The 17,517-nt window shown below is 54.1% G+C and overlaps 1 protein-coding gene across 1 annotated transcript in view; it reads left to right on the top strand.

The window, feature by feature from the left end:
• LOC136384923 (dedicator of cytokinesis protein 1-like) overlaps positions 1–17,517 on the top strand; it is a 55,914-nt gene that overhangs the window by 1,971 nt on the left and 36,426 nt on the right. Inside the window, 6 exon segments of the mRNA XM_066355573.1 lie at positions 1,305–1,345; positions 2,695–2,785; positions 6,352–6,409; positions 6,412–6,470; positions 14,465–14,554; positions 15,353–15,457. Coding sequence (XP_066211670.1) covers positions 1,305–1,345; positions 2,695–2,785; positions 6,352–6,409; positions 6,412–6,470; positions 14,465–14,554; positions 15,353–15,457 — 444 coding nt within the window.

The following is a 17,517-nucleotide window of genomic DNA, read 5'->3' as shown; positions in this document are numbered from 1 at the left end:
TTGGAGGTGATGGGCTCCTCGTGTGCCTTTGAGACCTCACTCTGGGCCGTCGGCTGAGGAATACCCTCAATTACCCCAGCCGTGGCCTGTGAGCCCAGAGACGGTTTACCACCAGCCGCGGCCTGTGACGCAGAGGACGTTCCCCCAGACCGCGGCTGTGAGCCAGAGGACGTTCCATGTCTCTGAGGCAGCAAAACGTGAGGATCTCGGCGGCGTTTTACTAAACGCGCACCTCGCCTTGACATCATCACTTAGCATTTCTTATCAGGGAGCTCGATTGTGGCAGCAATGTCCTTCTCTTTGCTAATGAAACTGACACAGCTATTTCATCTCACCGGACCACACGTGCCTTCATGATGTTCCTCCCTTGTTACTTCGGGCCCTGGGTCACCACGCTGACTTCGGGTCAGGTGCTGAATGTCACCAGGGGAATAGTGGCCGCTGGTGCCTTCACACCACAGGTCTTAGGTGCCTTCCTGCACCGTCCGTCTGAGATCCCGTGTGTGGAAGTGCTGACAGATGGCCACATGAAGACATAGGAAGTTTGACAGTACTCGTGTATGCTCACCCAGAAGACAGTTTACACCCGTGTGGGAATAATCTGACCTGTGCTACAGGCCCTGTGAACTAGCCTCTCGTCCATCCTATGTTACACACAACGTGCTCCCAAAGTGGCAGCCTGTCTTCTGGCTGTCATTGGGAAGGTCTGTCTGTCTGGTGCAGTGCTATCCAATAAGATTTCTGTGGTGGTGGGTGTGTTCTGGGTCAGCACTGTCAATTCCAGGACCAGCGAGCCCTAGCTCTCAAAGTGTGGCAGGGTACCATGAGGAAGTGAATTTTTAACGTCATTTAGTTTTAATTGAACTGACTTTATGAATGCATCCATGTGTCCAAGTGGCTATTTCCATTGGGTACCCCTGTCACCTCTTTGTGGCACTTAGGCTGAAGCCCAGCAGGCTTTGAATTATCCAATCATGCTTATTCCCAAATTTGGGATATTTACTTATTATTTTGAGATGACAATGGTTAAGCATGGTTGAGATGTCAAATCTTTGGATAGAATTTTATTTTCAGTGCAGGAAATACAATCATTAGAATTGCTTCCTCCCCCCCCCCCCCCAAAAAAAAGAAGCGTATAAGTTAATTTTTACATCATATGTGACTTTGTGGTGTTAGTCCAAAGAAGAGCTGGGTCCATTCGACTGGGTTGGACACAAGTTGAAGAACTGTGTGAAGATTTCATGTGCATGTCACTCTTCTCTAGAACGAGTTTCCTAAAACAATTGTGGTTTGATTCTTTTCAGAATTTCTACAAAGAAATTGAAAGAGAAGAAATGTATATAAGGTAGGTAGGCATCACGCATGTCTGTGCTCTCTGCGTGTCTAATCATTGTCCCTTGTCAGGGCCACACTAAGACGTGTTTTAGAACCACTGGGAAACCTTGACGCGGGACATTGAATGGTGAGGGGCACCCAGAGGTGTTCCGAGCCTGGGTGCTGTCGTCCGTCCAGGACAAGGCGGGGATCGGGGTGCGGGGGTTCAAACGTAGCCGGCTCAGAAGCAAAGACATAAATGATGATTTCACAGGGTTTTTGTACCTCTTGACCGAATCATCGGACCCTTTTGAAAAAAGGCGTCACCACAAACTGTAATGTTTCTCAGGAAGCCATAGGATCAAATGGGAAACCCAGTTTTAATTTTATTGGAAATAGGTGCTATGAAAATGTTTCAGTCTTATTCTGCCACCGTAGTCTCCTGCTTTGTATTGTCTGCTGGGTTTGGGCCCATCATTGCCTTTTTCCCAAGTGTGGTGGGATGTGACGATCCCTGTCCTCAGTCACATTAGGGGTCAGTGTCAAACCTGAGCCACAGTCCCTTCGGAAGACCAGGAGAAGGATACCACCCACATGGCATTAGTGTACAACGGTGGGTTTAATCGCACCGAGAGTGGTCTTCTAACCTTCTATTTCTTCTTCTTATTATTATTATTTTTACTTTCTCCTTTAAAAAATAGTACCATATGATAATAATAATAATAAACTTTTGGGAAGACAGTCCAGTTTTTCATTTTTATTTTTAATCCAGAACTAGAGGTTGCTTTACATGAAAAAGTAACCCTCATTTCTTTACGGCACAGACAACCTTTGCATCGTATTCATGGTGAGCCCTGGGGTCCTTCTTTCTTACGGCTTTGTACTTTTCCGGATTATTTGTGCATTTGGAATCCATAAGCCATGTCAGAAATCACAATCAAGCGTTACGTGATCTCACTTTAAATGTACAGAGAACACTGGAAAAGGGGAGGGAATGAGAAACCTTGAAGTGCCATCTGACCTCCTTGTTCCATCCTCAGTTTTGTTCTGAAGAGAGAGGACTTAAATTTTATTTATATATATATACACACACACACACACACACACACACACACACACATTGTATATTACTCTTGTTGGTATATATACATTGTATGTTACTCTTGTTGGTATATATACATTGTATATTACTCTTGTTGGTTTGGTTTGGTTTTTTTAACGCCTTCTGCAGTGCGTTTCCCAGGCATTGTGAATTGTGGACATTGTCAAAAAGAGTGCACGGGTCCGATTTCCTGCCGAGGGCAGAGTTCAGCTCTCGCCTCCGTCAGCACAGGTTACTGGGGGACGTGTTAAGAGCGCACCAATGTTTTTCGTCCCCAGGTATCTGTACAAGCTGTGCGACCTGCACAAGGAGTGTGACAACTACACTGAGGCCGCGTACACCCTGCTTCTCCACGCCAAGCTCCTGAAGGTAACCCGCACGGCCGCGCACGCTGGTGGCCCTGCCGTCCCACAGATGACTTAAAACCGTATTCTTTTTTTTTTCCCTGTGACGTTTTTGTAAACCTCTCACTTAAGTATTTATGGGTGCTGACCACATGCGGTGACATCAACAGGAGATGGAGGATTTACGGTGATGACAGGTCGCCCCTGCGGACCCGACTGACCCGTCAGCAAGGTGTCACTAAGCAGCGTCATCACATGAGCACCCCTCCCGGGGCTGTCAGGCAGACGGAGGAGTTAGGGATACTGCCGCACGTCCCTGTTCGTAACCAACAAGACTCGGTTAATGGTGGAGGACGGCGGCCACGAGAAGGAGTACCTGTCTGCACTGGACTGCAGAGAGACAGGAACAAAACCTGCCTTCCTTCTCCGGCCGGGTCAGAAGGGGACCAGGTCATGATGAAGGAGTCCTACCCTTAGCTCGGATGGTCTATGTATGTTGAAAAATGTGAGCATGTCCCTGGAGAGCAGCTTTCTAATTATATCAATTCTTTTTAAAAGAAAAAGAAAAGATAGAAACGGATAACAACAACAGTTGAGAACTAGAACTTATTCGGGGACCCTGCGTAAACACTGCTTCCTTGGAGGAGTTCTGTTCCAACGTCCAGGGCCTGTCCCCCACCCCCAGAAGCTGGGTGGAAGGAATCCAGGTAAGGGTACCGTTTCGGCGGGCACTCAGCAGTGCCCACGGGCAGGATGGCAGGCAGTGAGGAGGGACCCCTGTTAGGCGAGAACCTTCCAGCCCTTGGCCCAGTCCTGAAATCCGCAGTGGCTACCCTGACGCGGATCTGCGCAGACAGCCCCGGGGACGCCCAAGGGGGGACTCACCTTGGTCTGAAAACCACAGGGCCCTCTCGAAAGCAAACATGGCGAGGCTTGAGGCAGGAGCTTGGTGTGGAATTGCCTCGTCAATAGTCAATAGTCACCAATAGCCCCCTGTGACTTCACAACATAGAAAGCCCCCCCCCAAGCAGCGTCGTTTGTGACCACGGCGATCTGAGTTGGGGTGCCGGACACAAGCCGTGCCACTGGGCGTTCTAGACAAGCCTGCACGTCTTAGGAACCCAAGCATCGTAACAAGAGCGCTTCGGCAAACGGAAGAAAATTTCTTTTGCCACCCGGGGAAACGCAAAATAAGATTGACAGCCTGCACCATCGCCGTCCCGCTTTGCTCGTCAGGCGTGAACTCTGACAATGTGTGCACCTGTACAGTATGTGTGCGGGTGTTAACGATCATCTGTTGTATTGTTGGATTCGCACCACCTTGGGGTGTGTTTCACAACACTGGATCAATACACCCAATGGCCCGGTCCTTTCCAGCGACTTCTGAATTTTCCCAGTTACAGTGCGAACTGCCGCCGCTGGTCTCCCAATGTCTTGTACAATTGTTATGTTTTGCAGTTTTTCGCCGAAATGGATTTGATCCCACCGTAAATGGGATGTGTGCTGCTTAACACACTGGAGAACATCATTTTGTATTGTTATACAAAAACAACAATGACAATATTCTGCTCAGTATACAAATACACTCTTAACAAAATTCTTCTCATCCATAGAACCAATAGCTAGTGCATTCTGGGTCCTTAAACAAAATCTTCAAATGGAATCTTTTTTTTTTTTTTTTTTTTTTTGGTTAAGGAGATTTTTGTCAACAAACGAGGACAATAAGGCATTAATTAGCCTTTAGCTGGCAGTCAGGCCCCGCCTCTCCCTGTGTATGTGGAGGTGTAGACAGCGTTTTCAGCCACTGGTTGGGTCTGTGATCTTCATAGGACAGCAGGAATGGTTAACTCTTACGCGGACTGGCTCGAAATTTCTGCCAGACCAGCACCAGACCGCACACCAGCTGTTGAAAAAACACTGTTATAAGAGGATCTTTGCTATTTCCATTTTCTTAAGTAATTTTAAGATCCCAAGAAGTCATTGGAAACCTGAATTTTCTTATTCTTACTGATTATGATCGTCACATTTCAGAATCTTTTAAAGGGTTCCTTTTACTCACACAGAAAAGTAGCCATCTAGCCCTGCTGTGAAAATACCATTAATTAATGAATTGTAGCTTCCAGATGTGGTCATGGTATGCAAGTCTGAGTCTGTGGTGAAAAGGTTTGCAGACCACGAATAGGCGTCTCACGCTCGCCTGATGTGCTTAGAGTGGGGGGACCATTCTGGGCCCCGCTCTGCCCCTGTTCCTTGGAGCCTGGTCCAGCCCGAGTCGGGCTGCAGGAGCGTGGGGAGGGGTGTGTGCTGTGACGGCGAGCCTCTTGGGAGCCTGGCCAGCTCCTCGGGTCCGGCTCCCCGTTTGAGCAGGCCAGTCCCTTTGTCCCTGTGCCCAGCGTCATTTCTTCTGTCCAGCCAGCTCCTCTCATTTGTCATGTCCCCCTAAAGTGTGGGTCACAGCAGGTCCCACTGCTGCAGGTGAGGCCCGGCCAGCCCCGAGTCCCAGGGTCCGCACACCCCACTTCGGTCTGGGCTGCTGCAGGTGAGGCCCGGCCAGCCCCGAGTCCCAGGGTCCGCACACCCCACTTCGGTCTGGGCAGCCTGGGAGCGTGTTGCTTATCGCAACAGTGTCACTGTCCGTTGGGAAACAGTGCCACGCGGCACCTCCTGGGCCCGCTGAGAAGCCAGCCCATTCTGATTATTTCCTCCAAGGAGTCTCCCCAGACCCTCATGGGCAGCCGTGCCTCCCACCCGCCCCCCTGTGCCCGTGAACTCGGTCCCTGCAGGCACTCTTGTCATTACGCTCTATGATTGGCGACAGCACTGTCTCCGGCTCAGGCCCCTCTGACTCTCCTCTGACTTAGTTCCTCACTAGTGGCGAGTCCTCACTGAATATTGAGTCTGATGGACTCCCGCGCTTGATGTCATTGGTCTGTTGAGCCCAAGTTCAAGGGTTTACCTATCAAATGAGCTCACCTCCTCTTTGGCGTGTCCCCCCAGCTTGCCGAGACCTCTGCGCTCTTCCTTGCGTGGGGTACATCCTACGCTTGCACACCGCACTGGCTGAGCCCCACTGCCCTGTGCCAGGCGGTGTGCCCGGGGCTAAGGATATAGACATGCGCCCCGTCTGGAAGGAGCTGGGTCTCCTATCGGGTCCTTGTTTTTAAGCCTTGGAAGTGGGGTCCCTGTGCCTTCTTCACTCGTCGATTACACTGCTGAGTGGCGACGAACCGAGGCCAAGCCTCCCGGCACCCAGGAAGACAGCCACAGGTCAATACCAGGCTCATAGCTGACTCTCAGGTGTGGAAAGGCATGATCAGCAAGCCGGCAGGTCTGTGCCGCCCAGAACAGGCTGGGTTTCCCTTCTGTGGGAGTCCAGACCCAGCTCTGCCTCCCTCTTGTCTTCCCTCCCCTCTGGCCTCTGCACAGACGTCTGCCCGTGTGTCCAGGCCCCATGACAGCCGGATGACAGCTACTGTCCCCAAAGTGTGGCCCCACTGCGTGCTCAGCATGCATTCAGCCCCGAGGGTGGGCAGCGGGCAGCCCTGGACGTGCCGGCCCGGTGGCACGACTCACCCCTTGCTTCTGCCTCAGTGGTCGGAGGACGTGTGCGCGGCGCACCTCACGCAGCGGGACGGGTACCAGGCGACGACCCAGGGCAGCTGAAGGAGCAGCTCTACCAGGAGAGCATCCACTACTTTGACAAAGGCAAGGTAAGGGCACGGCCGGCCCGTCCTCTCTCCAGCTCTTCCGCGGCAAGTGCACGCGCACGTGGAAGTGGACACCTGTCACAGGTCGTGTGTTGGAGGGCTCGAAGCGTGATTCTGAGTAGAAGGCTTTTTTTAGAAAGATAAACCGTCCTTGTAGAGATGCCCGTCTGGCAGGAAGCCAGGACCCGAAACACAAGTATCTTTCCAGTCCTCTCAGAAAACCGCCGACTCAGAGGAGTGACAGCACTTGCAGCTAGGGCAGCCCTTTGACGTTGCATAGTTTTTTTAATGTCACTGAAAAATTAATCGTGTGTTGGCATCTCGATGAATTGGCTCAAACAAAGCGATCCGTTCTGTTGACTTCTGTTCGAAGGAAGCCGGCCGCCCTTGTGTCCGCCAGAGACACGTCTCCGCGCGGAGAGGGACTGCGAGAGCCGGACGCAGTCCCTGTCTGTGCAGAGGGGCTGGCGAGAGCCGGACGGCAGTCCCTGTCTGTGCAGAGGGGCTGCGAGAGCCGGACGCAGTCCCTGTCTGTGCAGAGGAGCTGTGAGAGCCGGACGGCAGTCCCTGTCTGTGCAGAGGGGCTGTGAGAGCCGGACGCAGTCCCTGTCTGTGCAGAGGGGCTGCGAGAGCCGGACGCAGTCCCTGTCTGTGCAGAGGGGCTGCGAGAGCCGGAGCTGCGAGAGCCGGACGGCAGTCCCTGTCTGTGCAGAGGAGCTGGCGAGAGCCGGACGCAGTCCCTGTCTGTGCAGAGGGGCTGCGAGAGCCGGAGCTGTGAGAGCCGGACGCAGTCCCTGTCTGTGCAGAGAGGCTGCAAGAGCCGGACGCAGTCCCTGTCTGTGCAGAGGAGCTGCGAGAGCCGGACGCAGTCCCTGTCTGTGCAGAGGGGCTGCGAGAGCCGGACGCAGTCCCTGTCTGTGCAGAGGAGCTGCGAGAGCCGGACGCAGTCCCTGTCTGTGCAGAGGGGCTGCGAGAGCCGGACGCAGTCCCTGTCTGTGCAGAGGGGCTGCGAGAGCCGGACGCAGTCCCTGTCTGTGCAGAGGGGCTGCGAGAGCCGGACGCAGTCCCTGTCTGTGCAGAGGGGCTGTGAGAGCCGGGGCTGCGAGAGCCGGATGCAGTCCCTGTCTGTGCAGAGGGGCTGCGAGAGCCGGGGCTGCGAGAGCCGGATGCAGTCCCTGTCTGTGCAGAGGGGCTGCGAGAGCCGGGGCTGCGAGAGCCGGGGCTGCGAGAGCCGGATGCAGTCCCTGTCTGTGCAGAGGGGCTGCGAGAGCCGGGGCTGCGAGAGCCGGACGCAGTCCCTGTCTGTGCAGAGGGGCTGCGAGAGCCGGGGCTGCGAGAGCCGGACGCAGTCCCTGTCTGTGCAGAGGGGCTGCGAGAGCCGGACGGCAGTCCCTGTCTGTGCAGAGGAGCTGCGAGAGCCGGATGCAGTCCCTGTCTGTGCAGAGGAGCTGGCGAGAGCCGGACGCAGTCCCTGTCTGTGCAGAGGGGCTGCGAGAGCCGGACGGCAGTCCCTGTCTGTGCAGAGGAGCTGCGAGAGCCGGATGCAGTCCCTGTCTGTGCAGAGGGGCTGGCGAGAGCCGGACGCAGTCCCTGTCTGTGCAGAGGGGCTGCGAGAGCCGGACGCAGTCCCTGTCTGTGCAGAGGGGCTGCGAGAGCCGGACGCAGTCCCTGTCTGTGCAGAGGGGCTGCGAGAGCCGGGGCTGCGAGAGCCGGATGCAGTCCCTGTCTGTGCAGAGGGGCTGCGAGAGCCGGACGCAGTCCCTGTCTGTGCAGAGGGGCTGCGAGAGCCGGACGCAGTCCCTGTCTGTGCAGAGGGGCTGCGAGAGCCGGACGCAGTCCCTGTCTGTGCAGAGGGGCTGCGAGAGCCGGACGCAGTCCCTGTCTGTGCAGAGGGGCTGCGAGAGCCGGACGGCAGTCCCTGTCTGTGCAGAGGGGCTGCGAGAGCCGGACGCAGTCCCTGTCTGTGCAGAGGGGCTGCGAGAGCCGGACGCAGTCCCTGTCTGTGCAGAGGGGCTGCGAGAGCCGGACGCAGTCCCTGTCTGTGCAGAGGGGCTGCTTCCGCTCCAGATGTTTCTGTAACCCTGCCACCAGTGTGCCTTCGGAGCTCCTTCTGTGGCTTCGTCAGGATTTATCTTCGTTTCTTGCTGTTTTCTGTGTTTTTTTTTTTTTTTTTTTTTTCATTTTGAGAATTGTGACCAGAGAGTCCCACGAAGGTCCCTGACTGAGTGTCCTGGGGACTGCTGTCAGAAATGACCACAGTCTGGGTGGCTTCAAACGACAGAAGTGATTGCGGCTTCAGTTCTGCGGATGGAAGCCTGCACTGGACAGGGTCGTGCTGTCCCCCCGGAGCGTGACGGGGAGAAGCCGCCCCTTAGTGTCCCACATAGCTGGCTGTCCGTGGCCTTCCACGGCGAGCAGACCCCTGGCTCCGTTTGTCATAGGGTCCTCCTTGTGTGTGTGTCTCCCTGTCAGAACTCCCCTCTTCTTAAGGACACCAGTTGTTGGATTTAGGACCCCATTAAACCCAGAGTGACCTCATGTTAACTTGACTCCATCCAAAGACCCTATTTCTAAATAAGATGACATTCATAGATACCATGGGTAAGGACTTCAACATACCTTTTCTGGGGGGGAGGGGAGGGTTAGACACAGTTCTACCCCAGACAGCACCTGTATCAGTAAAGGATGACGGGAGCCCCTTTTTGTGGCCGTTGACAGTAGCCAAACCTTACTGAAAAGATAATGTCTGCTTCATTCATCCCCTACCGTCCTTGACACAGGACAACAGCCAGAGAGGTAGAGCAGCGTGTACGTGGAGGCCACTAGGATAAAGATGAGATGTGTCCTGTGGGCAGCAGAATACATCTCTCCATAAAAATGGGACGCTCTCGTGATGGATGCCCATCACTGAAACCCCATTTCTCAGCAAAGTGCCAAAGGAATGGAGCCAATCCAGCCATTTCTTGTCCTTTGGGACCTAGAGGAGAGGGAACAGGTGCCCAGGAGTGGGCAGAGCCGGAGGGGGCGAGGCTGGGAAGCCCGAAGGGCAGCCCTCCTCATGGCTGAAGCAATGTGGGACTCTGCTGATGGCCATCCTGGGCTCTCCTTGTGGCCAGGCCTCCCCTGTCTGCATCTGGGCGGAAGGCCTGCTGCTCCTATGATGACTCCACTTCCTGGGGGGTCCCCAGTTTGAGGATCACCGCCCACTGAGCTTCCCAGGGGCCCCCACATCCATCCCTGCCTCTCTTCCTCTGGGCTCGAACAAAGAGGCCCTGGTGTCTGCTTGAATCGCCCCAAGGATGCCCGGACTCGGGAGACTCTGCCTCCTCCACCAGCAGACCCAGGCTTGTCACCTGACAGGCGGAGCCCCAGCAGGAGGGCTCTACCCTGGGTACCTTCCTGCTCTGTAACCCAGTATCTCCCTGAACGTGCCCTCTGACCCCGAGCCCTGGGCTTCTTGCCCGCTGTCTCCCTGCGAGGAGTCCTTCCCTCCTTCTGGCTGTGTCTCCCTGCTCCAGCCACCTGGAAGCCGTCCTGCCCCTCGTCCCGGGAGGGCCTCTCCTGGCCCTGCCTTGGAAAGGCTACCTGGATCCTGTGTTCCCTGCTCTGAGTATCTCACACTTGAACGGCCCTCCGGGTCCCCCGGGGATCTTGTTAAAGAGCAGATTCTGCGTCCGTGGGTCTCTGGTGGGACCCCAGTTCCCGCATTTCTGAGCCGCTCTCAGGAATGATGATGTAGCTGGTGCAGGGACCGCCCCTGGGTCTCCAGGCCCTGCTGTGGCTGAAGCCACCTGCGGGCAGGGCAAGCTGTGTCCATGTGTCTCTGCCCCTCTGAGGGGGCCCTGGGAGACATGCAGACTGGGCACTTGGTCATTTCTTTAAAAAGTTGATTTTTTTTTTAAGGCTGTTTTAGGTTCACAGAAAATGGAGAGAAAGGCTCAGAGAGTTCCGTGTCCCCTGTCCCACGTTCACCGTTGTCATTTTGACGCATGTTTCACTGGATCAAGCACATGCCAGCCAGTGCCGAGCAGGCCACCATCCCTCGGGCACTCCAGCACATTCCTTCGCGGGTCTGTTGGTCTCCTTAGTACGGTCCCGCCTCCTGCCCGAGCTCTGGGCCCCTGAGAGGTCCGCAGTGCATGTCCCCCGTCCCCGGTGTCCCCCCTGGGGCAGACCCCGCACGTCACTCCTTCAGTGGGGGTTAAGGAGCGTGAATCGTCTGTGGGAAGCTCTCACATTCACTACGCAGGGCGGAGGGTGGACACACACATTCTCACAAGGACAGGAGGCTTTTCCTGCCTCACTCCTGCACGTCAGTGAGAAATTACAGTCTGCATTCAGGATGACTGCAGCGGTCTACGGGGTGAGCGGGCAGGGGCAGGGCCTTCCAGCGCTGGGGACAGCCTCTGAATTGAACCACTGACAACGGTTCCATGCCCGCCCATGTTCCGAGGGTCATTCTCCAGCGCAGGAGGATTTAAGTCACACGACTTGGGCTCGATGTAACGCTTATTTGACTTTTGGGGGAAAGAGTAGCAGGTCTGCTTTCAAACCCTGTCTTTGGGACCAGGGGACTTAACCCCACCGTTGACCTTGAAGGCCAACACCTGGTAAGGATCATGAAATTCTAAACTCGACATTAATGGGGCAAGAGGATGACTCGGGGAGGGCTCTGTCGGTACAGGCTGTCACCTCACGTAATTCAGGAACTCCTCATTACAGCCTCACTGTGTGGGGTCCTGACACTTGCCAGAGCTGGTTCTCGCCGGTTTTCATTTAGACAGCTACCTGGGGAAATGGGGGCTCGCAGAATCCGGCTGCTCTGCCTTGTGAAGCCATGAGTGGACCGCTCCAGTGGCCAGCAGCCAGTGGCCAGCGGCTGTGCCCGGCTGCAGGGACACCCCGGGTTCTGGCAAAAGGCTGGGGTCGGACACTGGTAAAAGTGCCCCTCCCTGGTGCTCCGAAAGCAGCAACACCAAAATTTTATTATTATTATTATTATTATTTTAATTGGATGACTGTAGAGAGAAAGGAAGGGAATGATGGGGGAGAGAGACAGAAACATTGATTTGTTGTTCCACTGATTTATGCATTGACTGGTTGATTCCTGTATGTGCCCTGAGCGGGGATCGAACCCGTAACCTTGGTGTACGAGGACGATGCTCTAAGCGGCTGGATGTTCTGTGTCTACATTGGACACGTGAGCTTTGGAATCATCTTGTGATCTGTCTCGTGTTTCTTCCCCACGAAAATCTTTCTTTTATTTATTTTTTCCTTTTCCCCCGTTTTAAAAAGTTTTGGGTGCCTTTCAACCTGTCTTGTCCCCTGGTCTTTTTTATCTTTTTCTTCCTCTCCATGAAACGTCATTTCCGTCTGGGTCCCTTTCCCTTCTTTTCTGCTTCTTCCTTCCAGGGCCAGTAATGACGCCCGGCCCTACTCCTCTGCGAGGTGACCGCCCCTATGAACATCCCCGCCCAGCCCCCACAAGCCTTCTGTCAGGCTCCGTGACAACAGGCATGTCTCCCTCCCTGAAGAGGCGCCAAACTGTCTGTCTTCTTCTGTTTGGTGGAGGACTCGTAATTTCCAATAAAGCCTTTAATCCAAGCACTTCTCTGACAAGTGCCGGGCTTCGCTGTGGAAAGTCAGTTGAGAATAGACCAGCCTGAAGGAAGATGCCATGTTAGGAAAGGCACCAGCGGTCACCAACCGGGAGCCAACCCCGAGACCGGCCACCCGGCAGCGACCACAGGGGGCAGGGGCAGGCGCCGGATGGACAGACAGCCGTGTGACGTGTGGCACCATGCCCATTTTCCACCAGAGCTCTGTTTCTGTCCTCTCCTAAAATAGCCTCGCCTTGTCAGGGTTCGCTCTCTGCCTCGCGCTCGAGTCGGAGAAGGGTGCATCTTGCGCGTCCTCCCGTGAGCCAAAAATAGGGGCTAGAGAGCAAGTTTCTGTTTTCGTTGACACAACTGGATTTCTTTCCTAACTATTGGGGGCAGGGCAGTGAAACGTCCTCAGATCCTATGAGTTTCGTCCTTGAAAACCCTGGTCGTTTGTTAGTGAGACGTGCGTGCAGGTGTAAGCACAGTGATGCCCTCTTAGCTTGGCGTTTCCGGAATGTCTGAGCGTCCTCAGACTCTCCAGAAGCAAGTCCATTAACCAGGACATGGCCCGACTGTCCGTTATGACCCGTTCCTGGAAAGAAAGAATCATTTGCTATCGAAGCATGAGAAAATTGATTTTTCAGAGTTGGTTAACATCGCTGCTGCCCGCAGGCCGCAGGATCCAAAGAGCTTTATCACTCACAAGCCTGTAGTGTAGCCGGTGCCGTCCTGCACCCGTGACTTAGAGGGAGGAGAGGGCATGGGCCTGGCTCAGGGCCCGCAAGGCAAGCTCCAGGGCCACCCACGGTCAGAGAAACAGCCCAGAGCTCCCCCGGTCAGTCCCCCTGGGGGGTGCTGGGTCCTCTTCTGACAGGCCTGCGCGGGCCTCCTCCTTCTGAGGAGAAAGGGAGGACTTCACCTGTGGAGAAGGTGACATTAAACTGCTTCTCGATGAATGAGATCAATTTTGCCAGGTGAGGGCTCAGTGGAGCAGGGGTTCCAAAGAGGAGGCCCAGCCCCGGAAAGACGAGGGCTCCTGAAGATGGCCCGCTTTGCCGAGCAGCAGAGAAGTCTGTCTGGGGGGGAGCTCGCTGCTGGCCTGCAGCCCTGAGTCACTGTCAGCCTTTTTTCATGATGCGTGCCCTTTCCCCGGACTCCAGCCCCCATCCCAGCGGGACTGGGGGGAGGCTCTCTCTCACAGCACCCTCACACTGCACCAACTCTGGGCCGTGTATACTCCACTGTGTGCCCTTGGGCAAATAACTCATGTATTCAGTGTCCAACTTTCTCATCTGCAAAATGAGTATAATAAAGGTACCCACCTGGCAAAGGGCCGGGACTTACACAAGAGAACACAGGTGTCGTGTTGCTGGGCAGAAACTAAGCTTAAAATCACTCACCCTTGGTGGCAATGGTGGATTGGAGAAGTGGGTGAGTGAGGGCACAGTATGTGGAATGGTATGACCCTTTCCTGATTCTTGGCTGAAAGCCTTCTGTTCTGGTCAAGAAACACTGTTGAGCAGGCCCGGGCCTCCGGTCCATAAGTTTTGATTCTGCTTGGTCTCTGCCCTCAGGGCTGATAGTATTGGAGGAGGAGTGACAGGAAGTGTTCCGATATCACGACCTTACCAAAAGATTCGACAGGCGAATCCTGGGTCCTTGTGGGAAAACGAAGGAGAGTGGGTGGCACCCAGGAAGGCTTCCTGGAAGAGGTGTTTTCTTCGCATTTTCTAAGTTCCTCTCAACTAAACCAAATTTATTTTATTTTTTCCCAAGAACAAGAAGGGAAATCCAGGCCTCCCATAGGTTTCAACAAATTATCCCACAGATGTCAGAAGTTCATCAGCCTTTTGATAAACTTATGGCCACAAGAAGGCCCCCCTTTGTACCATGACAGTGGGCTTCCCTTCCTCACGTTGGCGGCACACGTAAAAGCAAACTTCTTACAAGCCTTTATTTTAAGGCCAACATATATCCTGGTCCTTCTGACCGCGGAAACAGAGCATTTATTAAAGGTGACATAACGGGAAGGTAGCAAAATCAGGCTCGTCGCAGCCTCTCCTCACCCTGCGGTCCCTTCTCCTGGCTCCTCGCCGGCCATGCAGATGGGCTTCGATGACCGTGCATGGCAGCAGGACCCTGGGCAGAGAGGCTGTGTGACAGATGAGCCAGGAGGTGACCAGATTACATACTAGATAACAGTCATGAGCCCCAGGCCATGAGCTTCTAGTCACTGTTGGTCTTTTCCAACATTCATCTCATCGTAGTTTTGATTTAAGCAAGCTTATTTCCAAATGGTTCCGCAACGAATGGTCATGTTCCTCCGTCTTCTGCTCTGATCACACGATTCAGGTGTGGGTTTCTTTCTCTCTCGCTTTCTCCTCTTCCCCGCAGATGTGGGAGGAGGCCATCGCGCTGGGCAAGGAGCTGGCGGAGCAGTACGAGAACGAGATGTTCGATTACGAGCAGCTCAGTGAACTGCTGGTAGGTCCTTCTTCCTTCCTGGGGAAGTGAGCCCCCACGGTCTGCCTTGTTCTTCTGTAGGTCCCTGTCCCTCTTCACGCTGGGGCTTCTCCTGTGGCCTTGGACGCCGCCCTGCGTTTTCTCGGGAGGACGAGTCTTGATTTGCCCGTGGTTGGTTCTGGCCCACGAGCACCCCTTTCTCTTCCCCTGTGAGCTTCGGTGACCAAACTCTAGCACCTCCCTGAAGGGTTTCTATGTGAGCCATGGCTGGCCCTGCACGCATGAGAGTCCCGATAGCCCGAGAAGCCCCTGGGACCCCGTCTCCCGGAGGGCTGGGCGGGTGGCAGCCGCTGTTCGTCTCCTGACACAGACGCTGTCCTCTGCTTCCTGCCTTCTCGCCACGTCCCTCACTTCATGACGTTGTGATGTTTATAGTACTATTTGAGAGCAGAATTCTGCCCTTTTAAGTTCTTTATTTAGTGTATCCCAGTATCTGATCAACACCATTTAAAAAAAAAATACTCTAGACCAGCCATTTAATCAGAAGAAAAACTTTTTCTGGGGCCCTCTTTGGCTTTTGAGAACACCTATAAATCCCAGATGGTTCCTGAATTTGGCTTCTTTTTGGTCAGATTTCCCTGTGGCGTGCCCGAGGGTCTCCACCGCGTGGCAAGGTTTAATTCAGAGGCAGGCTTCCGTGCCCCCAACATCCCCCACGACCGCCCAGGGCCGCAGCCTGAGGTGCCCACTGCAAGAATCCCAAAGAACAGATTCCCTGAACGTGCTGCTGAATCCTGAAACGCGTTTTCTCCTTTTCAGAAAAAACAAGCTCAGTTCTACGAAAACATCGTCAAAGTGATCCGACCCAAGCCCGACTACTTTGCGGTCGGTTACTACGGACAAGCCTTCCCCACCTTCCTGCGGGTGAGCTCTCCTTCCCTCTCGCCTGCACCCGCCGGCTCCCTGGGCCAAGCGCCCGCCCCGTTCTGAGGAAGGAGGTGGACTTTGACTCCGGGGCTCACGTCTGTCTGACTCCTCGTGTCCTAGGTGGCTCCTCGCAGGGCGTAGGGTGCTGGTGGGGCGTGGGGGCTGATAATATTTTATTTGATTACCTATAAGCTTTCCATCTGATTTTTTTTTTTTTGTCTAAATAGACCTCTTCTTCAGAGATTTATGAGTATACTTTAAACCTGTGGTGAAATATATGTAATGTGTAACATACCAATTTAGCTATTTTTAAGTGTGCAGTTCAGTGGCCTTACGTACATTCATCTTATACAACCACCACCACCATCCACCTCCCAATCTCTTTCATCTTCCCACACAGAACTCTGTTCCCAGTAGAAAAAGAACCTCCCCTTCTCCCCACCCCTCCCTCCCTGGAACCACTCTCTCATCTCCGTCCCTGTGAATCGGCCTATTCTGGGACCTCGTGTGAGTGGGATCCTACAGGGTGTGTCCTGTTTGTCCGGCTTATTTCTCTTAGTGCAGCAGCCTCAGGCCCAGCCATGCTGCAGCGGGTGACAGAACCGCATCCGGCTTATTTCTCTTAGTGCAGCAGCCTCAGGCCCAGCCATGCTGCAGCGGGTGACAGAACCGCATCCGGCTTATTTCTCTTAGTGCAGCAGCCTCAGGCCCAGCCATGCTGCAGCGGGTGACAGACTTCATCCCTTTCCATGGCTGCATAACATTCCGTTCTGCCAGTAGACCCCCTTTGGTTTATCTAGCGCTAGTCCTCTGACGGACGTGTGGGCCGTTTTGGCAATTAGGAGTAGCACTGGGATGAACACATGCATTTGTAATTGCGTGAGAAGCTGGAAATGGATTTCCAGGGCTGGGAACCCCGAATCTCACTCTGTCCCCGGGGCCAGGCATGTGCTGTTGGACACGTGATTCAAGAAATACCGCGGTCAGGAACCAACCAAACGCCCATGAGGCCAGAGAAGACATTGTGTGAATAAATGCTGCCTGGCCTCCTAGGAGAGCTGTTGCTCAAAAACTTAAACTAGGATGCCATTGAGGCATGATATCCTGTCGTTTCGTAGGGCATTTTTTTTAACGACATTTAGTTTTCTCTTCTCCTGGGAGACGGTGCATGACCCCTCTGGCTTTCGGGAGCCAGGAGCCATGTGTCTGAAGCACAGCTGTCCAGGACCGTTCGAGCCAGCAGAGACGGTTTATTGAAAATAAAGGTAATGTCAAAATCCTCCCTAATTTTGGTCTTCTAACCAAACGTCCTCTATTTATTTTTCTCTTTGGAAGGGAAGACTTTCTCCAGAATCTAGGTCTGATCAGCCCCCATCTTAGATGGACGCCACCTTTGACTGTGCCGTGAAGGCTGTGGTGTCAAGGGCAGACTGACCCACGGTGACAGCCCTCGTCCCAGGGCTGCGTTTTCTCAGCCCCCTTGTTTCTGATTCCGCAGGGGTCCCTGGTAGTCTGCGCCATCCCTACGTGCTGTCGTCAGCAGGAAGGACGTAGTGGGGGAGGACCTGTCATTGTTAAGAGGAACAGTGTCAACAGGTGACCCTCGCAGGGCTGACCTGTCAATCAGGGGCCTGGTGGTTTGGCTAGGGCGTCTGGCAATGTCGCTGTCACCGTGGGTCAGTCTGCCCTTGACACCACAGCCTTCACGGCACAGTCAAAGGTGGCGTCCATCTAAGATGGGGGCTGATCAGACCTAGATTTTGGAGAAAGTCTTCCCTTCCAAAGAGAAAAATAAATAGAGGACGTTTGGTTAGAAGACCAAAATTAGGGAGGATTTTGACATTACCTTTATTTTCAATAAACAAGTCGAAGGACCCCATCACAAGCTTGGAGTTGCGGTCACCTGATGTTGCTCAGGCTTTAATTAATGTGTGTGCCTGAGAAAGAGAGAGAAAGGCAGACCCTAAATCACGGCTGACCCGTGCTGTGCGGAAAGTTACCGTGGGTGTGGCCTTCCATGGACAGTGCTGTGACTTCAGGCCACTAACTGTGGCTCT

Source organism: Saccopteryx leptura, chromosome 13 (assembly GCF_036850995.1).
Source record: "Saccopteryx leptura isolate mSacLep1 chromosome 13, mSacLep1_pri_phased_curated, whole genome shotgun sequence".
In the NCBI taxonomy this organism is placed as follows: domain Eukaryota; kingdom Metazoa; phylum Chordata; class Mammalia; order Chiroptera; family Emballonuridae; genus Saccopteryx; species Saccopteryx leptura.
Note: the sequence above shows the minus strand (reverse complement) of the source record. Positions and strands in the feature narration are given on the sequence as shown.